The 23,889-nt window shown below is 39.2% G+C and overlaps 1 protein-coding gene across 3 annotated transcripts; it reads right to left on the reverse strand.

Annotated features, from left to right (window-relative positions):
- Positions 1–5,614: 5,614 nt before the first annotated feature.
- LOC308619850 (centrosomal protein of 78 kDa-like) lies at positions 5,615–22,503 on the reverse strand. Of its 3 annotated transcripts, XM_081239071.1 has the most exons (6): positions 22,411–22,503; positions 20,917–20,973; positions 19,370–19,505; positions 16,587–16,717; positions 6,603–6,650; positions 5,615–6,058 (listed from the first exon to the last, which is right to left on the reverse strand). In XM_081239071.1, exons 3-6 carry the CDS (start codon positions 19,476–19,478, stop codon positions 5,801–5,803), a joined length of 546 nt encoding a protein of 181 aa, XP_081095197.1. In that variant the 5' UTR covers positions 19,479–19,505; positions 20,917–20,973; positions 22,411–22,503; the 3' UTR covers positions 5,615–5,800. The 3 variants fall into 3 exon arrangements, with proteins under 3 accessions (XP_081095197.1, XP_081095199.1, XP_081095198.1); XM_081239073.1 differs by lacking the exon at positions 20,917–20,973; XM_081239072.1 differs by lacking the exon at positions 22,411–22,503 and having other exon boundaries at positions 20,917–21,222.
- Positions 22,504–23,889: the final 1,386 nt, after the last annotated feature.

Here is a 23,889-nt window from a genome sequence, read left to right on the forward strand (position 1 = left end):
ACCCAGCTCCTTCCTGTATTGCTCCTGATCCATTACACTTAAATCAACAAGAGTTGCTTGAACATTTTGACAGTTATGTTCCCCATACCCTGAAAGGGTTACTGAGATAAAACTATTTCAAAAATACTCCCCCCAAATTTTTTCAGGGTGGCATCAATGAAAGTAACTTAGAGGAAAACAACTTACCACTCTAAGGCCAGGCAAGCATAAACCGTCATAGCAAAACCTAAGTTTGCTCTCAGTTGAGAATTTGGTTTCCACAGTCTTATATAAAAAGTATATGGAGACTTTAATTCCCTATAAGCCCTTTCCAAAGAGTGAATACAGTTCATCATTCGTAAGAGATGATGAAAGTTACAATTTTGTTGAATAGGTGGAATATATATTACATATAATATACATATTTATTTTTAATATATATATATAATATATATATAAAGTTACTATTCAGAGTCCTAAAACGTGGATTTTTCTTACTTACCAGGAATGAACAGTAACTTGATCTCTAAACAATAAAGCACCTGGTCATAACAGAATCATAACAAATATTTGATATCAGAATGAATTCACTGTTCAGGTGTAAAGAGGGAGTAGCTTCAGTTTTCCTCTTTCGTGCACCCTATTATTGCATCCTGGACAGAGGGGATTTTCTTGATTTTAATCTAAAGGAGAAATGGTCACTTTTGTTGAGATGGAAATTGACAACCTCAGTAGGCAGAGGCACTGTTTTTATTTGGCTGAATTCATGTTTCTAGTGATAATTCAAGGTGTAATAGGGTTTTCTCAGCCACTCCAAAATCTGAAAATGATAAGCATCTCACCAGAGTTTCAGGATGGCCCATTACCTATTCTGTGGAAAGGATATTCAAAACACAATGCTTCATCAATATCTTCTTTGACTTATTAATGAATGGACAACTACTGAGTTAAGACAGTGTCTTATCCTTGCTTCAAAAAAATAAAAACAAAAAACCCCCACAAACACAAAAAAACTGTTAACAATGAAAACTTATTATGCCAGGCCTTAGTATGGCCTGACTTGGAAATTTAGTTTCAGAGGCTTTTGTGAATATACCAAGGAAAGAGGACCTAGGTGTATCTTATTCCCACAGACCGCCAATAAATATTTGCTTAACGGACAAACAATTAATATATAGTATAGGAGAGAACCTGACAGATGCTTCACATTATTGAGTGATAGCAATGCCCAAACTCATCTGTGATCAAACACTATGAAAGTATCCTCCTAAGGATAAACTTATTATAAATAAGAAGTGAAAATTCAATTATGCAGATACTTTCAGTGTCAGCTCCGATATGCAAAAAGCATGGAAGTTGTCACTGTATCTTGTCCTTACAAGATAATGCTGTACAAAATGAAAATCAGTGACTTTTCTCAGACGTGATTAATAAAACATGTAACTATGAAAGAATTTTCGAACGGTAATTATGTATGTGTATATATGTGTCTCTGAAAAATCTGTGTCAAAGAAAACTGAGGCTATCAGTATAAACTTCTTTAACTTCTATCTCTTCTTACCTTTATTTCCTCCCAAACTTACCAGTATCCATCCAGCTCGAAGGATACAAGTGATTTTTATATACTGTGCAAGGTGTTTTTTTCTTATTCATATGTCCATGTTTCCCCAATTCTCTAAATTATTATCTACATCTTCAGGATCTCCTTTATTGGTTCCTTCATTTCAACATGTAAAATAGAAGTCCTTCTCATTCTAAAAAATTCTTTTTTGCTCATCATTTTCTCTTTTCATCCACACTCCTTGAGAGCAGCCTATTCCCACTGTCCTCACTAGCCCCGCCTGGCCCCGACAGGCAGCCCTACGCCCTCAGTTTATTGCCATCTGGCTTTCTGTCCACCACTTCCCTGCACTGCTCTCAGGTCACTGGGGACCTAACTGCCCAAATCCAATGGACACTCACAGTCTCTGAAGGACGACGCTGGCATCTCCTTCCTCCTTCTTGAAACTCTAGCACCTCTCTCCTTCCCAGAATGCTTTCTCTGCTTATCACTTAAACGTTGTCAGGACTCACAATTCTCTGACATCTCATCCATTTTCATGATTTTAATGACTGCTGATATGTGCTGAGGACATTCAAATTTTTATCTTTCCATGTCTTCACGTGCATGTCCAGTTATCTACCAGTTTGTCTTCTGAATTCTACAGGTGCTTCAAAATTCTACATGTCCAGAACTAAAGTCTTTTCCCCACTTCAGTTCTTTATCCCCTATTTCCAAACTCAATGATACCACCACCCAACCTTAGTCACACAGATGGGGGTTCAGCCTCCGCCTCCTACTTCTTCCTTACTTCCCAAGGTCAAGTCTTGCTGGTAATTTCCTAAATACAATTAGAACTTATTTCCTCCCTTCATTTATACCTTACTTCAGACCCCTTTCTTCTTGCTATTACCTGGTCTAGAAGTTACGAAATTGCTGTTCGGTGGAACCAGTTGTTAGACATTCTATTAAAAAAGGACTCTAGGGTCAAATAGCTTTGAGGATGGCTGTGTACCATACGCCTGCTGTGACGATCCAGAATGAACATTAGCCTACAGCAGCCCCGAGAAGCTGTACAGTAAAGGAACCTGATTAACTTTACTTAAGCCAGGTTGTCCCTTCTGCCGGCCTATAAACCTTTCAGTAGGGACAGGAGAGGAGGTGGCAGCGTGAAAATCCCACTTGAAAATATAAAGCACTGCTCCTCAGAAGAGTGGGGCATAATTATCTCCAGGCTTCTTCAGATTCCTCATCCATACTGACGTCAGTGGTCTAAAATGCCACCCGAACTTGTCCTTTCCATTCTTAGCTATTTTCTGAGGAAACCAGCTCCATGCACATGGATGGTTAAGACCTGCTCTCCTCCTCCTCGCTGCCTCCTTTAGGGGCACTTGCCGCTGCCTGGGGACACTGCACTGATCCTCCAGAGCCTGTGCCTGTGGCTCCGTAACACACCCCTCGCACACTCACGTCTCTGGACTTCCGCTGTCCACTCTGCCTTGAGTATCCTTGCCTTTCACCGGCTGACTCACCAGTTTCTCACGAGTCCTTTAAGACTTAGCTTAGGGACTGCCTCTTTTGATGACTTTTCTTTGCCTCACGGCTCCCCCTCTTCTTCCACAAACACTGACTAAACGCCCTGAATATGCCCGTCACAGCAGGTCACGTGCAGGATGAGACATCTGCTGTGCGTCTTCCCCTCTGACTCCACTGCTAAAGGGCCAACACTACATCTTGCTCATTGTTTCACTCCTCTAACACTCAACCCATGACTAATGAACTAACTAGTACTGTAGTAGCCCTCTTAGTAACAATCAGGCAGGACCTTCTACAAGAAATCTGACACTCCAGCTTTTCTCTGATCTCACCTTTCACTCTGATTGAACTAAAGACTTATCTGTACATGTTTTACCAGGGAGACATCATTTAATCCAGAGATGTGCCATCACATACTCTTACATACTCTGCCATTTAAAAATTCTGCTCACGATGGGGGAAGGAGACAGGTGTGCTTTCTGACAGCCCCACTGTTTTTGCACTTCTAGTGGTCACTGGCTTCTCTCTCAGTACCTTCCTTAAACCCTTCTTCTCTTAACAACAAGGAAACAGAATAACAAAGTACTTAAGAGCCTGGGTTCTGCCTATCTGTGAAACTGAAACATAACCAAGGACATAGAGAATAGACTGGTGGTTGCCAAGGGGGAGGGGGTGAGAGAGGGTTGGATTGGGAGTTTAGGATTAGCAGATGCAAACTGGTGTATATACAGGATGGATAAACAAAAAGGTCCCACGTGGGACTTCCCTGGTGGTGCAGTGGTTACAAATATGCCTGCCAATGCAGGGGACACGGGTTTGAGCCCTGGTCCAGGAAGATCCCACATGCCGTGGAGCAGCTAAGCCCGTGCGCCACAACTACTGGGCCTGCGCTCTAGAGCCTGCGAGTCACAACTACTGAAGCCTGTGTGCCACAGCTACTGAAGTGCATGCACTAGAGCCCGTGCTCTGCAACAAGAGAAGCCACCACGGTGAGAGGCCTGCACACCGCAAAGAAGAATAGCCCCCGCTCACCACAACTACAGAAAGCCCGCGTGTAGCAACGAAGACCCAACGCAGCCAAAAATAAAATAAATAAATACATTTATTTTTAAAAAGTGGATGTATTTTAAAAAGGTCCTACTGTATAGCACAGGGAACTATATTCAATATCCTGTGATAAACCATAATGGAAAAGAATATGAAAAAGAATGTATATAAATGTATAACTGAGTCACTTTCCTGTGCAGCAGTAATTAACACAACACTGTAATTCTACGATATGTCAATAAAAAAATAAAAATTTTAAAAACTGCCATAAAAATCATCACATAGGGGCTTCCCTGGTGGCGCAGTGGTTGAGAGTCCGCCTGCCGATGCAGGGGACACGGGTTCGTGCCCCGGTCTGGGAGGATCCCATGTGCCGCGGAGCGGCTGGGCCTGTGAGCCATGGCTGTTGAGCCTGCGCGTCCAGAGCCTGTGCTCCGCAGCGGGAGAGGCCACAACAGTGAGAGGCCCGCATACCGCAAAAAAAAAAAAAAAAAAAAAAAAATCATCACATAAGGGGGACTTCCCTGGTGGTCCAGTGGTTAAGACTTTGCCTTCCAATGGAGGGGGTGAGGGTTCGATCCCTGGTCGGGGAGCTAAGATCCCACATGCCTTGCGGCCAAAAAACCAAAACATAAAACAGAAGCAATACTGTAACAAATTCCATAAAGACTTTAAAAATAGTCGACATCAAAAAAAGTCTTAAAAAAATCACATAAATCAGAAACAAATGAAACATAATAAAGTCCATACATTAAAAAAAAAAGAGCATGGGTTCTGTTCTGGTCACATCCCAGCTTCCCACTTAGTTATAGCTGTGTAATTCTGGGCAACTCACATAATGTCTCCTCAGACTCCTCATCTATAAAATGGGGATGGTAATAGTTCCCTACCTCATAGTGTTGCTGTAATCCATAAACACGGTTAAGTGCCTTGGTAAATGTTTGATGCTCTCTGGTTATTGTGAATTAAAATATGTCAGTGGCTTCTGGCCATACGATTTATAATAGTTTGACAGTTAACCAAATGGCAAAACGATTCCATTTATTATTCCCATCTCTTTTTACCCCTTACCCTGTTTTGTTGTTTACGTTTTCTCCCACCACAGAGTGTTAGTTCCAGGAGAGTAAAGGCTTTATTTTGTTCACTGATGAAAGCAATAGCACCCAGAAAAGTACTGTACATATGAAGCCCTCAGTAAACACTAGCTGAATGAATGGTGCAAAGTGTTACAAGGAAAAATACACCAAAACTTTCATTATAATAAAAAAGTATAGATAAATGTTTCTCGAATGTCTTCCAGTCAAGTATTTCAAAACACCATATGCTATAATAAAAACATAAGTAATTTATTAAAATTTGAAGGCAAAAACATAATTTTAAAAGATTTTAAAAGATGTAGACCTATGTTAGGCGTGATGGAATATGGATGCTTTCTGGAAATTCACAATCAGATCCAAGAGTCTCACTTTCAGAATGTTCTAGTAGACTGAGTTTACTTTTAGTTGTCTTTGATGACACAGTCACTATTCTACTCTCTTTCTTAACAGAAATGTGTTTTCTCGAAGACTCACTTTTAATTGGTTTATTAACCAAAGAATTATTTTGCCCAATTCCTTTGCTTTTCTGCTTTACAGGTGAGTCAGAGCAGGAATGCAGGTCCTTCCCAGGTTGTTTCTTAGCAGAGTAGTTTTTGGTATATTATGCTTTGGTCATTTTCTCTGAAGGAGACCTGCTATTTCTAGGTAATTCCTCTTCTTTTCTTTGACTTCCAGTTCCAGAAATGACATCTGCTGAAGGAGAACATGTTCTAGCAATGAAATCTTCAAAAGACTCCTGCCGCTGCTCTGTGACTGCGACCCCCAGGTTGTCTTTGGAAGTTTCTAAGGCCTCCTGAGTAGAGACTGGGACATGGAAGGAGTCGACAGGCAAAGGAATCCCAGCATCACCTGTAATTTTCTGAAACTGGAGGGGAAGACAAAAGACAAGACAAAAATTCAGTGATGAACAAAGCCAACCATTAAAAAGTAGAGTTCAAAACTTCAATGTTACTCTGTAATCTTATTACTAACACAGTCAATTGATTAATCAGAAGATTTCAGAGCCAGTTTTTTTTGTAATTATATCTTGCCAAGTGATTCTCAGCTTAACCTAGCTATATCCAAGGCTACGTCCGCTACATTTTCAGACTTTGGTGATTGGGGTAGTTATTACCCATTTCCTTTCCCTCACTAAAAATAAAACCCTATTCTGTAGGATAATTAATGTCTTTTCTATCCTCCAGGCACATGTAAACCGTATATAGTTTGTGACCAGACTGTGTTCTCAAGCTGTCAGTTCCCAAGACCACTCTGAGATGGGCTGATGGGGGCTCCAAGTAAGGCTGGAGGAAAAGCTGACAGGTTTTCCCCTCCCATTCCCATAACCAGGTGATTCACTCTAATATGTTACCTATTAGCTATGTCTGGATTACTTATTTTAAAAATTATATCAGTATGTGTACCTTCATTAGTGTTCCTTCATTGTAAGCTGACTGCATACAAATAGAAACCTAGATAAAATATGAACAGAACAGACATTTATACCATTTAAAATTTGGAATATTTTCTGTAATGTTTTCTTTCTTCATTAAGGAGAGTTTGCTTTAACTCATACATTTTCTAAAGAACTTCCAGTTTTCTTATGTACAACAATACAGTATCATGAAATGGGCCCACATTTACTAATCTCAGATTTGGAGAGGACTCCAGAGTCTTCTGGCTCCCAAGCATGTGAACTACTAGAGACTGACCATGGTTATTTCCTCTCTGACGTGGTCATTTCCTGTTTGCTAATCACTCTTAGAATCATTAAGTGCTGTCCTCTCCACTTACTTGGACGTTTTGCGTAGGTCCTGGGGCACTCTGCTTTGATTCTGATTTTTCCTCTTCAAGTGCCTTCTTTTCTTCTTTAGGTGGACTACTAACAGTAGAATTCATCTAGGGACGACCTAGTAAATGAAAATCTGACTGATCTATACCAGCCATTGTGGCCAACTGCCCAAGCCTGGCCCAGAGGAGGAAAGGAGAAAAGACAAAGGTTATTAGAATCACAGAAGAGCAGTTTAGATTTCCCCAGAGCTACAGTCATGAAATACTTCTAAAATCTTAAAAGTCAACATCCTACTCCAGACTACAAGCCTCTCCCCCAAATTCTCAGCCCTTTCCAGGTTCATCCTCTAGACATCCCACTGTCTCACTAGCAGCTTCAATATGTACCATGCACCCTGTCCACCGCCTGTCACACCTCCATTCCCACACTTCTTTACCACCTTTCCTCCAGTTTCCAAGAATGTGTTTGTTCCTTCCTTCCCAACACCAACTCATTCACTGACAAAACACCACTCCATCAACTATCCATCTCCACTTCCCTCTTTCAGCAAAATTGCTCGCAGTTGAGAACCACTGACCTATATCTTCCCTGAAGATTAATAATAATTTTTATGTCTAAGACAAAAGTAACTTTAATTCAAACTTATCAAAAAAGCAAAATAAATGAGAGGAAAATTCTTATCCATTCCCGAATATTTTCAATGAAAACTGCCTTCAATTTAGTCTTTACAAAAAACTGTACCTACTAATTACTCTGTCTACAGGTTACTGTTTTATAATGGGCTCCCCACTCTACCAAAGCAGGCTCCCCTATTTGCATTTCTTTTTTTTTTTTTTTTGCGGTACGCGGGCCTCTCACTGTTGTGGCCTCTCCTGTTGCGGAGCACAGGCTCCGGACGCGCAGGCTCAGCGGCCACGGCTCACGGGCCCAGCCGCTCCGCGGCATGTGGGATCTTCCTGGACCGGGGCACGAACCCGCGTCCCCTGCACCGGCAGGCGGACTCTCAACCACTGCGCCACCAGGGAAGCCCCAAGAGTAATCACTTTTAAAGCAATTTACAGTCAAGCACTGTTCCTGGAGTTCCCTGGGCATTAAATAATCTAATCATCAAAACCCTAAGAGGGGGCTTCCCTGATGGCACAGTGGTTAAGAATCCGCCTGCCAGTGCAGGGGACACGGGTTCGAGCCCTGGTCCGGAGAGATCCCATGTGCCTCAGAGCAACTAAGCCCGTGCGCCACGACTACTGAGCCTATGCTCTAGAGCCCCCGAGTCACAACTACTGAGCCCGCGTGCCACAACTACTGAAGCCTGCGCGCCTAGAGCCCGTGCTCTGCAAAAAGAGAAACCACCGCAATGAGAAGCCCGCACACCACTACGAAGTGTAGCCGCCGCTCGACGCAAACAGAGAAAGCCCGTGAGCAATATCAAACACCCAGCGCAGCCAAAACTAGATAAATAAAATAAATTTATTAAAAAAACCGTACGAGGAAAGAACGATCACTAACTCCATGTTATTTTACAGATGAGGGAAACAGAGGCAGAGAAGTAGAGTAAGTAGAGCAGCACAGCCAAGGTCACACCACTAAGTAGCAGAGCCACACTGTGGACTCAGGAAGCTGGCTGCCATTCCTGCTCACCGAGGTGGTAGTCTTCCCTTCACCAAGGTCACTGTAATAAAATGAACACTGATAAACTATCTTAGGAGTTTTAGGAACTAACACACTTCGGTCCTGGAAGTGGGGACACTGCTTGCAATAGGCAGAATTCTAACAGAGCCCCTAAGACTCCTACTTACTGAAGTACACAAACCTTCCACTTATCCAATCAAACTCTAAATCTAGGTGCTGCAGTGAAGGGATTTTGCACATGGAATTAAGGTTCAAAATCAGTTGATTTTTTAAGATAGGCAGATTATTCTAGGTGGATGGGACCTACTCAGGCACCCCATGTAAAGGACCTGAACTCTTCCTGAATTGAAGTACAAAAGGGACAAGAGGGAGACTCTCCATTGCTGGCTCTGAAGAAGTCCTGTGCTGTGCCAGGGAAGGCAAGCGAGAGGCCTCTAGGAGCTGAGACTGTCCCCCGACTGACAGCCAGCAAGGAAATGGGGACCTCTGTCCTGTACCTGCAGAATCTGAATTATGCCAACAAGCCGGAAGAAGCCTGGAGGCTTTCTTTCTCAGAGCCTCTGGATGCTAACACAGCCAGACTGACATCTTGATTTCAGCTCTGTGACCCACACAAACTAGGGTGAACATCCAACGTTTGGGGCTCAATGTCTTACACTTAAATTTCATGTGCTTTAACACACTCAGGAGGGAACTCACATGTTCCCGTGTGTATCTGAGCAGGAAACCCAGTCACGCTGTGCCTGGACTTCTGACCTGCAGAACTCTGAGCTAGTCAAATAGGTATTGTTTTCAGTCAGTAAGAGTGTAGTAAAAGAATCAATATCCTACTCAACCTCCAGGTTCGTGAACAAAATAAATGATTGTGATTGTTTTAGGCCACTGTTTCGGGTTGGTTTCTTATGCAGCGATAAACAATCAGAATTCCTATACTTATGAAAGCAGTATGATATATTTATACCTTTTAACTGCTTTGAACAATCACTTAAAGAATGAGGAACTCTATTATATGCCATCATTGGGAGAGGAGCTGGTATCACTTTCTGGACAGCAGCTTTTGGTACCTAACAACAATCCTACATCAGGAGTTTACCCTAAGGAAATCAAAGATGTGGGCAAAGATTTATCTACCAACATGATGTCATGAGATTGTTTATAACCAAACCCTAGAAGAAAGCTAAGAGCCTCCAAATTGGGACCGCTTTAAATAAAAACAGCTCACCGTCTGAAGGAATGCGCTATGAAGCCACTAAGAAAATGACAAGAGGTCTCAACCAGAGTTAATGAATGGGCTTCAGGAATTCTACATTCAAAATATATCTGTGCGTTTTTCCTGGGAGATGATGCATAAGCTTAATCAAATTCTCTGATGTGGAAGAGTATTTAGTGACATGGCAAAATATTTCTGACACTTTTTTAAGACAAAAGAGCAGATTAGGTGTGTGTACATGCAGAGGTGGCTTTTATTTCCTTCAAGAAGTTGTTCATTGTTTTCAAACATTTGCTCAATGAACATATATTTTTATATTCAGAACATGTTTAAAAAATTGAGAGTCTAAGAACTTCAAATTCTTTAATGTTTCATTACTAAAGCCAGTCAAGTTTTCAATGGGGAAAAAGGGAAAAAATTGCAAAATTCCTCTACTTTTAATATAATGGTTTAATCAATCATCTAAAACTGATTTCAAAGAAATTCTAAACAAATAAGCAAACAAACAAAAGACCCTCACCACGGTCAGAGGAAAGTAGACTAAAATTCCTGATTGGTTCTAAATAGCACATCAAAGTGCAGTTACATGCAACAGTTTCTCCCCCTAATGGAGGGAATTAGAACACAGTGCTAAATTTTTGTGAAAAAGTGTACCCTCCTCCTACAAAGTATTCAGAATTCATGTCCCTTACATGGAAATATGGAACCAAAAAAGTTAGAAAGTAAAATTGCTTGATATTCTATTACTTAAGTAAGACTAATGATGAGGCTTTGGAATAATTTTCCTTCCTGCCATCTGCTCTCCCACCCTTCTGTACACCGGCTAGGGTGATTTTTCTGGGACAAAGCTCCCATCATATTGGATATCAAATTTTATGTTCAACTTTTCTCCATTTAACATTGAAATCAATCATTTCTCATATAATCAGGGGATTCATAACCTTGATTTTTTTGTGTGGGCTACAAAATATTCCACTGAGTGGGTTTACTGGTTAACCATTTTACACATTTAAATTCTTTCCAACTTTTCAGTATTATCAGACAAAATAACCGTTTTTATGCATGAAGGCTTTTTTCCATATTGAGAATAACGTTCTTACAATAAACCCATAAAAATGAGTTTGAGATCAAAGCAAATGAACATTTTTAAGGCTCTGAGGTACCTATCTCCAAACTTCTTTCCAAAAGATTTCTGAGATTTTACACTGCCATCAGCGATGTATCACTTGGTATATAACCTCTACTATAACTGTTGGCTTACTTCCTCACTTAGAGTGCAAGTTATTTGAAGACGGGGTGTATTTTATTAAGTGTTTATCCCCAGCACCTGTGCCTAGCATAATGTAGACGGTCAATAAATAATTGCTTAATAAGGAAAATCCCTGCCAATACAAGATGTACGTGTGTGAAAGACAGACTGTGTTTTTCTCTAACTGGATAGATGAAAATTTGTCATCTTCTTTAATGTGCAATTTTTTTTGCTTATAATTAGTCATTAAATTTCTCTTTTAGATTATATTGTAAAAATTCAGCTTCTCTGAGGCAAATGGGCCTGGCACTACCCATTAGCTATATAACCTTGGACAAGTTCTATAACTCTAGGCCTCAACTTCCTCATCTATAAAATGGAGATAAGCTCCCATATCACAGAGCTCTTGTGAGGATTACATGAGCTAAAACACATATAAAATTAGAAGAGTGCTTGGTACATAGAACATGTGCAATTAATGCTGAATGAATGAACATGCGAATGCAAACAGCAGTGAAGGGGTTAAACTGAAATTTTCTCTTTAAAAAGAGAATACTTACATAAACACTACTCGAATCTGAAAGTATTGATACATGTCAGCATCGCAAAACCCCCGCCATATCCTTTTCTCATCACAAGCTCCTTCCCTCTTCCCTGTTAAACACCATCCTCACTTCTTGACAATCATTTCCTTTAACCTGTATGCATCCCTAACAAAAGAGTTTAGTTGTGTCAACATCTAACTTTATGTAGAGGATCATAGTATATGAAGTCTTTTCTATCTTATTTCTTTCTCTCAACATTGGTTTAAAAAATTCATCCACATTGCTGCCTGTAGCTCTAGTTCATTCAATTTTATTGCTGGAGAGTTTTCCCACTGTACAAATACACATCATTTATTTAATTTTTGACTCTTAATGGACATTTGGTTTGCTTTCAGTTTGTGCTAATGCAAATCATGGACAGGAATCCTGCTGTACCCGTTATTCTGGTGCATTTACACAGGGCGGGGGTGAGGGCTGCTGGCTCACAGGCTATTTATATACCTTCAGGTGATGGAGAGGGCTAAATGCTTTCCAAAGTAGTTGTGTCGATTTATACTCCAGTATAAACAGGGTAGAAGATTCCCATAGTACTTCAGGTCTACAATACCTGATACTACCAGACTTTTTATTTATGTATTTGTCAATCTGATTGACATGTAGTTTCCTTGGTTTTGACTCACTTTTCACTTGTTACTTAATGAAGTCGTACACTTTTCTGTGTTTACTGGCTGTATGGATTTCCTTTTTTATGAGGTTTACGTCAACTATTGTTATTTTTATTATTTTATTATTATTATTTACTTTTGGCTGTATTGGGTCTTCGTTGCTGCGTGCAGTGCAGGTTTTCTCTAGTTGCGGCGAGCGGGGGCTACTCTTCATTGCGGTGGCTTCTCTTGTTATGAAGCACAGGATCTAGGCGCGCAGGCTTCAGTAGTTGTGGCACATGGGCTCAGTAGTTGTGGTTCACGGGCTCTAGAGCACAGGCTCCGTAGTTCTGGTGCACGGGCTTCGCTGCTCCGTGGCATGTGGGATCTTCCCAGACCAGGGCTCGAAACCATGTCCCCTGCCTTGGCAGGCAGTTTTTTAACCACTGCGCCACCAGGGAGGTCCAACTATTGTCATTTTGAATTCTTCTGCATTTCCAAGTAATACTCTCACATGACTATTTTCTCACTAAATTGGAGGCATTATCTGTTCACTTTCTAACTTACTAATAAGTAAGGGTTTAGTTCCTCTACACTCTTTCCTATGTCCACACTGCTCAGTAAAGTTATGTCATCATGAGTTATTCCACTGCTCATGATCTCTTTGACATGTAGTGATATACTTAAAAACCTACATTGTTGATCAACTAGAAACTCTCTCAACGTCACGCTTTGTAAAATGAGGACATTCATACCATCTTCCCTTTTTTCTGCCTCCTGTCTACCTTCCAAACCTAGCTCTTACATTGTCAAGGTTGAAATTTATATTCTATTCTATGTGCAGTTAATTCTTCTGTTATTTGAGAGTCAGTACAGAGTAAGGTTTAAGAGAACAGGCAGAGAGCCTAAACTCAAAGGCTCGATCCAACCTTAAATTAGGTACAGCCTGGGCAAGTTCCTTCCCTGTCTTAGCTTCCTGTTCTCAAAAGTGGGAATGATATTAGCACCAACCTCATAAGGCTATTCAGAGGATTAAATGAGTTAATATATGCAAAAACACTTAGAGCCTAATATATACTAAGTACATACTAGTACACAATACATTTCAGTACATACCAAGTTAATACTAATACATACTAAGTATAGTTTACTTTAGTTATTTGTGATTACATGCACGTTGACAATAAAAGCTGCAAACCAAGACAGTATTGCCATTATTACAATGAAATTAATATTGCCCACTGCAGATGTACTGTGTCTCTGTGTATAGACTACACCTCGTTCCATACTGTGCCAGTGTCACTGCCCTTGTGCAGGGTGACCACATACCCCAAGCCGCCTTGGGCTGTTCCAGTTTATACCTGTTGTCCTGATATTACAGCATTAGAGTGCCTCCTTACACTACTGAAGTGTAAGGAGTTTGGACAAGGTCTGGTTTGGACAACAAATTAGATAGGTGGTCATTACCCCTGTGTGTCACTGAAAAGGGGGACATCTGTAGTGTCAGGTTGAAGTGGATTCTTCCCTTCCTCACCAATAGTAGGTTAAAAATCAACCATAGTTTAGTGTGCTTCAGGTTTATGTCCGTATAGCCTTTTCTCCTCTGGAGTTCAAGTTCCTTCTCCTCTTCCTCTCCCTCCTCCCTTCCAACAGTGCCTAACACCTAGTAAGTACGATATGCCTCAAGGTGTTTCTAAGCTCTCAATCACACAATCAATAGAAGCCTCTCCACTCTAGACTACCTGCAATCTACACTGAATCCCCTATTACCTTCCTTCTTGGTTTATTGCCTCATTTTGCTGGATTATTTCTATAAATAGCTTAAGGTGTAGCACAGGAGGTCAATTTTTCAAATTTCTTTGGGTACAAAATATCTTCTTCAGCCTCCACTTATGACTGATAGTTTGGCTGGATACAAACCCCTAGGGTGAAAATTATGTGCCTGAAAAACTTTGGAGGTATCTTTCTAATGCCTTCCAGGATCCATGGTGCTCATGACAAGTATGATAAAGTCAGATTGTAACCTTTTTTTTTAGGTGACCAGTATTTTTCTCTCTGGAATGGATGTATCCTCTCAGTATTTTATTCTATTTTAATTTATTTTTTCAGTATTTTAAAGTTTCACAATGAAGGGTGCCTAGGTATGAGTCTATTCTTGCTCGTCTTGCATAACTATTTTCAATCTGAGGCCTGATGTCTACTTTCAGCTGTGGGGAATTTTGTTGCCCTTTGACAGCTTCCCTCCATTGTTTTTCTGGGTCTGGAGTTTCTAATAGTAACATGTGGGATCTCCCAGATGCAGCCTCTCTAACATATTTCTATCACATTTTCCATTGTGTCTTTCTTTTTTATATATTGAGAAATTTTTTAAATTCCTACTGAATTTATTTCAGCAACCATATTTTCATTTCCAGGAGACCTCTCTTGCTTTCTGACCATTCTCCTTTTCATTAATACCCTAGTCTTATTTTATAGTTGCTAGCTCTTTTTAAACCTCTCTCAGGATACTAATTAGGGTTTTTTCTTAAATTATTCTGTTCCCTAAATTGTCCCTGGTCCTACTAAGGATATGTTCTCACTCTTTTTCCCCCCTCTCTCATGTTGTAAGCTTTATTCAACTAACAGGCAAATGACACTTATTTTCTATTTAAGAATGAGCGCAGAAAGCTCCCTGAAGTCAACGACTGATTGGCTTCTTATGCAGGAAGAAGCAGGCAGTAACTGTAATAGGATCTCCCCCAAACACAATTTTCTAGGGTGTAAAAACTCACACTAGCTGCCCCAGTTCTCGCCAGTTTCACTGTTTTCAAAATGAAATCATCTCATTTCAGGAGGGTGAGGGCGGGGCTGGGAGTCCACTCCTCCAAACACAACCCTTCAATGAGCTCCCCTATCTCAGTCACACTTTTAACTAACTCCACACTCTCTCCTACATGCGCATCAAAGCACGGAGCTACTTCTGCAGGTGGGGTCAGAATTCTCCTCAGTTGCAGGTGGTCCCTGTGCATATTCTAGGTGATGCTTTTCCCTCTGTTCTACTGCTTCAGTTTCACACTCTTCCACCTGTCTTCTCTCTTTCAAAACTATGTTGAAATCTCTTGATTGTTGTGGGCATATATACTTAAACACTTTGATACCATCATTGTAGTGCCTTGTCAAAACAGAGAAGAGCTAAAAGGATTCTCAGTGCATTCTGAATCTGCTATTCTGTGGTCCCAGTGTTTAAACTTCTTGGACTTCCCCAGTGTCTATTACTGCTTTTACAAATACAATCTCGTGGTCTATTCGTGAAGGAAATGAATACACCACATCTAAAATAACAAGGAATGCGGGTTAGATGCTCTAGGGTCTTGTCATACTCTGCCATTTACTAATAAACCACTTACGTTCTACAAATTGTAGGTGCTCATTTATAAAACGAAAGGGAGTAACTCTACATGAACTATAGATTTCTCCTACTCTAACATTTCATAATTTTCTAAGTTCTTTTCTTAAAATTTCTCTATATTATCATTAATTTTAATTAAAAAATAAAAATCTAACTCTTTTGAAAATCAAAGAGTAATTCCCGTAGTCCTACAATAATGGGATAATTAGTTCTGAAACCTGTCAAGTGTCATGTTTCATATGAAGAGAAAATCATATTAAATAATTTAAAAAAATTAAACATGGACTTTGTAGCACAAAGACAAGGTCCCCCACAAATGGTGTTCCTTTATTTACTAGAAATGTTCAGCTCTGCATTAAAGTTGAAATAAAATAAATATATTAATTTTGAGGTGCAAAAATTTCTTATAAAAATCAATTTTTCTTTTCTGTCCATACAAACAAAAGTATGGAATGACATTAGAGGTCAGGTTTATTTGGTAATAGAATGTAGCTTCTTGATATTTTTGATTTTAGGAAAGGAGACTATCAACATCAAAACTTTTTTCAACTTTACTTTTATTTAAAATGAGGCCATATTTTCCTCTTATAAAAAGAGAGTTCAACTAGAACTGTCCATTTTCTCATCTGTAAAACAAGAGCACTGAATCAGCTGACTGTATTCATTCAGAACTCAATTTCCTTATCTTATGATCACTAAGCTTCTCCCTAAATCTAATATACTAAGGTTCTAAGGAAAGGAAAATATATTACTAACGACATGTTTTGATTTTAGTTTCTTAGAGTTCAAATGTCCACCATTCACCTTGGTCTAAGCTTAAGGAACCATTCAAGGGGATACAATGCAGGTGGGAGGAGAAAACAGAACCCTCACACAAGCTGTGCTGTATTGCAATCAGCCTTCCGTTTGAAAAATAATCTTCTCTATAGCTTTAAAGTGATAACTTTGTACCTGCAATGCTTCTTGTTTCAAACGGATTTTCTCTGGCTCTTCCTGAACACGTTCTGAGGAATCATCGACCTCTTCGATTTCTGAGGAGGAAGGACTCCCTACTGTCACCGTCACAGGAAATTCTGATGGACCTGAGTGTCACAAGAAGAAGATAGGAAACCACAGAGTTGTTACACTAACGTGCAAAGAAAGAAGACAAGATTGTATAAAAGACAACACAAGCCAGATACCAAATATCCAAATATTAGAGGACATTTAACAAAAGTGATCTGAGGTATCATTATTTATAAATGTCTCTCACTGCCCTTTAGTGTAAAACAGGCAATGACTAAGTAAAAGTACAGTAACTTATTTTTGCTATGTTACTGTACAGACCTCTGTTGTACGTGGTTAGGATTAGTAATGGGAATTGCCCATATTATTTTATTAAGTTTCTTTCACAGAAGCCAAGTGAAGATCGAAGGTAAACATCTTTTCTCAGATCAACTTTATACTGCAAATGAAAAATTTATTCTTCACCATCAGACAAAAACAGTCTGGAAGAAAATGTAGTTTTTCAGAGGAAAATACATCAGTAAAGGGACTGATGAATAATCAGAAAGTCAGCATATCTAAGCTGTGAATAATAGACATTAGAATTTCAAAAATTAAATCACATACACATACACAACTAAAACTGACCCATCAAAAATTTCATCTTCTCACCACCCTTAAGCCAAAACTAGGGCAACAATTCTCCCAGCAAGCTTCACTGCCACTGCAATGTTGTTCAATAGGACATTTCCAAACATTTAAAAACTGACCTGGCCACAACCCCATAAAAGTCTACAGATCATAAAGAACTGTGCTGGGATTATATAACCACGCAGAAGACAAGTCACTAGGACATCATTTTGACAACAAGCAGCAAACCCTGCAGCATAGGAAAACCCTAACAGGAGATCGAGGTGCACACCCCTCTCTCTGGGAATGCAAGGCCAGGACTGACACCCAAGATGCTCTTCTCTCAACCTCAGCAGTGGTGCCTTTCACAGAGCAACTATGCAGTCTCCCAAGACAACTGGGAAGGAGAATCTGATACTGACAGTATTCGCTTGCCACGAGGCCATAAGCGAGGGAATGTGTGTGGCCTTGGTGAGAGAGCAGAGGTTTGGGAGATGTTGCTTTATATTGGCTTTCAGATCAGGAATTTGTACATATAGCCCGCAAACAACGTTTCTTGAAAACATGTGAACATTCTTGAGTATGACAGCTCCATGTGAGGGGTCAGAAATGGCAGTCAAGTTCGTTTCACTGGGTAACAGCTGATTTGCGGACTGGAAAACAGGATTCCTTGTTTACAGACATCACCACAAGGCTGCCCGTTATGTGCCAAATCCACACAACTACACAGTTGCATTGGGAGAGCGACCAAACATGTTTTACATGGATTTATTTCAGAGAGGGAAATGCTTCTTGGAAGGCTCTGTCAGTTTAAAAAGCAAGAAGAATGACCATCCACCTTTCCCAATTCAAGCCCTATATATCATAAATATGATAGCTACACACCACCAACTGATTACATACATCACGAGCTTTGATGAATGGAAAGCCCCTAAAAAGATAGCAACAAAACGAAGTTAGATCTTCATGTAAATACATCACCAGTTAAACCCAGTTAATACAACTATTTAGTAGTATGAACAGTATCCATACAGAATTGTGTATAAAAATAAATAAGCTCAAAACAAGGACCTGGAGGGCTCTGCTACGGAGAAAACACAACAGAATTCAGCCTACTGGCTTGGTAATAACTCTCTGAACTGCTGAGAGGCCCCTTCAGCTCCTATGTTCAGGACGGTTGAGATTTCAGCCTCTCTTCTTTAAATGGTGATATTAATCGTTCTCTAATTTACCACCCTGTGTGACGAGGATGGACCTGCAATTAAGTGTCTCAGGAAGAAGACAGGAAACCACAGAGCTGTGAAACTCAAGTGCAAACACTGGGGATTCAACACTATAGTTTATGCAACAGCAATTCACATTACCATTTGCAAAAAAGTAGTCGGTTGTCCAGTGGGGATTAGAAACATCCATTTAACATGAGCAACTGAACAGATATTTTACACAGGAACTACTTCAAGTACTATTTAAAATCAATTCTCTTTGTTTTCTTAAGCAATTGTTAATCCCCAATTTCCTGATTACTACCAAGTAAGTCACCTGAAGATCATCTAGAGCCATCTATTTCACTTAGCAAGCCTAAAGCTATAATTCAACCATTTTATTTACTGTTCTGTGACAAAAATTACTATGAACAGCTATCCCCTGGATAAGAAATCAGGTAATGCTAGTTTGACTCACTAAATCTGATTTACTGAGTTAATAAGCCAGTTGATTTAGAAGAGGTCTAATGCATATTTTTCATCCATTCTGCATTAAACTATTTCCCATGCCTAAAATGTCTTTTTTCCCATTCGTACGTATCCAAATTCCTACTTCTGTGCTGTAGGGCTTCGCTCAACTACATCTGCCTTTAATGAAACTTTTCTCACATGCACAATTGGTGATCATTTTAGTCTCCTCAAGACTCCCACGGAGTTACCTCTGTTGTGACACTTGAGAAACAACTTGAAACTCCCAATTACTTTTAATTTTTCTTCCTTAGAAGGCTCATTAGGCAGAAGCCATGTGTGAGTTACCTTTTTTCCCTACACAAAGCACCAGAGACCACCCACATAATACAAGTTCCAAAATAAAGAACTCTAAATGACTGAAAAAGACAGGGAATGCAAACAGGTTACCTGTTGCTTTTTGCACTTTCTGCAGGACACAATGGCCGGAAACCAGACACTCCAGGTGGTAGCGCTTCAGGAGGGTAACATTCTTGACCAGCAGAGTGTTTCCTTCCATTACTTACAGGCTTCTTTGTGGCCAAGACTACAGTTTGACAAAGCATGAAAACAAGGAATCAAGATGCACCAAAGGTCTACAGAGCAAATGTCACACGTGCACACGTCGAAAGGAATCAAAAAGGCACTTGACAATGATGCCAAGCCCATTAAAAAGAGGATCGGTTTTGTACAAAGGTTTTACATAAGCCAGCATTTTAAAAAAAATATAAGTTCTCTACAGTAACAAGTTATTTTAACTAAAACAAAAGTATTGAGATGTGCAGAAATGCAAAAATAAAAGTTTTAAAAAAATCCCAAAGTATGATACATTTTATGTATCATGTAGAAACACTCAAGTTTCCTGAATCGTAGAACACCTTTGGCATTTCTGAATCTCAAGGACACAGAAACACAGATACACCCATGACTTCTGCCAAACAGAATCTTCAGAAGTAGACCAAAAGTTAAATTTAAGATGAATTTTTCTATGTAAAAACAATACAAGTTATAAGGCTGCAAGTTGCTGGGGGGTAGGTGAGTCAATTTTACCCTCCTATAAGCCTGTCAACCTTCACTGCTCCTTTGATTTCATATAGAAAACACACAAAAAAACAAATGAAACCCACTGGATGAAAGAGTGAAATGTGGAGACTTACCCTATATTTCAGTAGTAAAGAGGCATTTGGTTGCAAAAACTAGACCTACGTGTTAATATTTTACTTAGAACAAACCATATATTAAAATTCACATTTAAATATTTAATTTGAATTTACTGAAAACAAACATCATAGGTTAAAATGGTTATATTTATCCTTCAAAGCTACTGTATTTTATGTTATTTTATTTATTTATTTTAATAGATCTTGATTGGAGTATAATTGCTTCACAATTCTGTGTTAGTTTCTGTTACACAACAAAGCGAATCAGCCATATGCATACACATGTCCCCATATCCCAACCTCTTGAGCCTCCGTCCCACCCTCCCTATCCCACCCCTCTAGGTCATCGCAAAGCACCAAGCTGATCTCCCTGTGCTATGCTGCTGCTTTCTACTATATTTTAGCAGCATTAGGATGCAGGGTAAAATGGAGTGTATGCGGTAATATAGGACAAATATTTCATAGAGTGTAGCTTATTGATAATCAACACACGATCCTGTGTGATTTACATGCCTCTTAAAAATATATAGGAGCTCAGTTCATTTTGTGCTATTTTATTGTGTTTTAACTTAATTGCCATCAAAAAAAATGTTTGTATGCATATGGTATGTATGTGTATACCCTTCCTTTCCTTTCAGAAACTAATGCAAATACATTTGTATTAAAATTTTTTTAATTACACTTTTCTTGTTAGGAGATTAAAAAATTTCTAATAAAAGTTCCCATCTTTTATTAGGCATACATAAGTACAATATAAATGTGACACAATTCACACCATTATTTCACCCCTATACTCACCTGGATCTAGGTATATACCCAGATACTGATTTGGCTTACTTCTATGTCTCCAAATAACTGAGGCAAACACAAAAAAAAGCCCAAGAAATAAAATTACTCTTAAAAGAGCTCAATGAGTTTGTATACTTCAGTTACATTTCCACTTTGTTTAATCATGCTAACTAAAAAAAAATGTTTAACTGTTCTCATTCCATGATGCCCTATTATTCTGTACTAGTTTTACAGAATTCCTAATATGTTTTACATATACATGTTTTATTTATATAGATTTCCATTTCTAATATCATAGCAAAAGTCAAGGTAGCTATTTTAAGAATGCTTTACATATGATATAAATTTTTAATAATAATATCTAATTAGTGTGATATCACAAATCTTAACTTCTTTGAATGTACTATTTGATTATTAAAATATCACTCTCTTGAAATAACAATTGGCAGACGATCATAAGCTTTTTTTTGACTTCATAAACACTCTTAACAACTTATTTAATACACTGTTGTCCAAGCAAGTTGATGAATAGAGAATCAAAAACATACAACTTTAAGTAGAAAAAAAAAAGCTGTATTTATGAAGATGTTTACAATAGTTTATTTTAGGTTATTTCCAATTTTTCACCAATTTAAAAACTTGACCAACTCAATGAAACCTTGTGAATGCAATGTTAAAAAGTATAACTATGAATTACAGAATTGAAATTTAGTATGAAAAGATAAGAATTGCAAATTATAATGAAGCTATGTGGAACTATGTTTATAGACAGCAGGAAGAGAAAATTAAAATGTAAATATTGCTTGATAGGATAATGGGATTAGAGGTGGTCTCTTAAATTTTTCTTTTTTATGCTAATACAATACCTTTATAAACCCCAAAAATCTTCAAACAACACATTTTTTAAAAATTGTGGTAAACGACACAAAACAGAAAATTTATAATTTTAACCATTTTAAAGTGGACCGTTCAGTGATATGAAGTCAACAAAGTTTTAAAACTTTCAGAGGGCACCTGAATAAAAGATGTGTTGTCCACTGGTGATTTTAATGTATCTGGTATATAACTAAAGTCACCACAAAACTCTTTCTGGGAAATTGGCAGATCATAAACATAAACAATTTATTTTGCTTTTTATTAAACCTTATTGTTTTGCTGTTTCAAAATTCAAATTTACTCACAAGAAAGAGTCAGTTTCATATTAGATTTGGTTTCACAAATGCTGCTCCTGCTATTCATTCTTATCTCCAAAAAAAAAAGACTATTGTGACTAACGATAATATGTTACAGAAAATAAGAAGTTAAAAGGTTTTCAATCTGCATATCTGGGAACCTAAATTAAAGCATCACACAACATTTTCAAAAACAGAAAAGCCATTTGATTTGACTCAAATCTTAGTTTTAAGATGGCAGAAAGTACCTTGATAATTTTCTTTTAAGAAAGAAAGAAGACCAAGCCATTAAAGAGGAATTCTTCCGAGAGAACTGAAACATGTTATATACCTCTGACTTGGCACTCCTTCCATCTGGAGAACTTGTTTGGTAACTGTTTTCATCACAGAATGATCTAAAGTAAAATGAATTGAAATTAGAGTAATTATTTTCCAATGAGTGGCTATTTCCATTTAAAACCAAAAGCCAACTAATTATTGCTTTTCCCATACATTTAAATATGAAATCTACATTATATAATTATACACTTATTTCCCCCTTTGTGTATTCTAATTTCGTCCTCAGAAACCTAAGATGCCATCTTGCAGACTGCCCACAGTGGCTACTATTTTGGCAGCAGCAAAGGTCAACTTGAAACATTTTGCATCTGAAGTGGCTTTGGATACCTTTGGATACAAAGTACAGTCTGAGCACCGTCCAGACGCTTAGATACCTAAAGAGCATCTAAGATATCAAACCAGGGCATCCAAGATAACAAACCAAGTCCTGATATTCCCTCAAAAGCTGCTCCTCCCATCAGCCCCCTTCTTCTAAGTGATACTACCCAGTTGCACACATAATCATCAACGACTTGTCTCCTTGTTACTATTTCCTTCATACCTCACATCTATCTGCAGGTCTTGAGAGCTACACCCTCAAAACACAACCTGAATTCAACCACTTTTCACTTGCTGCAAACTTCCAACCTAACCTAGGCCATAAACATCTCTTATTTGGAGCACTGTGATAGTCTCCTAACTGGTCTCCCTATTCCTCTTTATTTATTTATTTATTTATTTTGCGGTACACGGGCCTCTCACAGTTGTGGCCTCTCCCGTTGCAGAGCACAGGCTCCAGACGTGCAGGCTCAGCGGCCATGGCTCACGGGCCCAGTCGCTCCGCGGCATGTGGGATCTTCCCGGACCGGGGCACGAACCCGCGTCCGCTGCATTGGCAGGTGGATTCTCAATCAGTGCGCCACCAGGGAAGACCCCTGTACCTCTTCTTTATCCTCCCAAGTCCCTTCTCTATACCAGGTCACCTTATTCAGATACGATTTGGATCATGCCTTTTTCCAGTTCAAACCCCTCTACTCATTTAGAATAATCCACATCTTTACTCTGGCCTTCAAGACTTTACAAGAGCAGACCCCTGGCTAGCTCCTTGACCTCATGTCCTACCACATTCTTCTTCACTCAGTACTCTGCCCAGATTGGCCTCCTTGCTTTTCCTTAAATACTCCACCCACCTACATGCCTACATACTCATTGCCTCCTTGTCCTGGAATGTGCTTACTCCACATCTTCCATGGCTTGCTCCTCTCTTCATTCAGGTCTCCGTTCAAATGCCACTTCTCCAGTGAAGCTGTCCCCTAACAAACCTATCCAATGGAGTCCTACCTGCTCTCCCTCACTCTCCTTACATTAAGATATTTTTGCACTTCCTACCCTCTAAAATTATATGACTTATCTGTTTACTCATTTCTATCTGATCTCCTTCACTAGAATGTAAGCTCCATGAGGGCAAGACTTTTGTCTGTCTGGTTCACTG

This window comes from Mesoplodon bidens, assembly GCF_964165515.1.
Source record: "Mesoplodon bidens genome assembly, chromosome: 7".
Classification (NCBI taxonomy): domain Eukaryota; kingdom Metazoa; phylum Chordata; class Mammalia; order Artiodactyla; family Ziphiidae; genus Mesoplodon; species Mesoplodon bidens.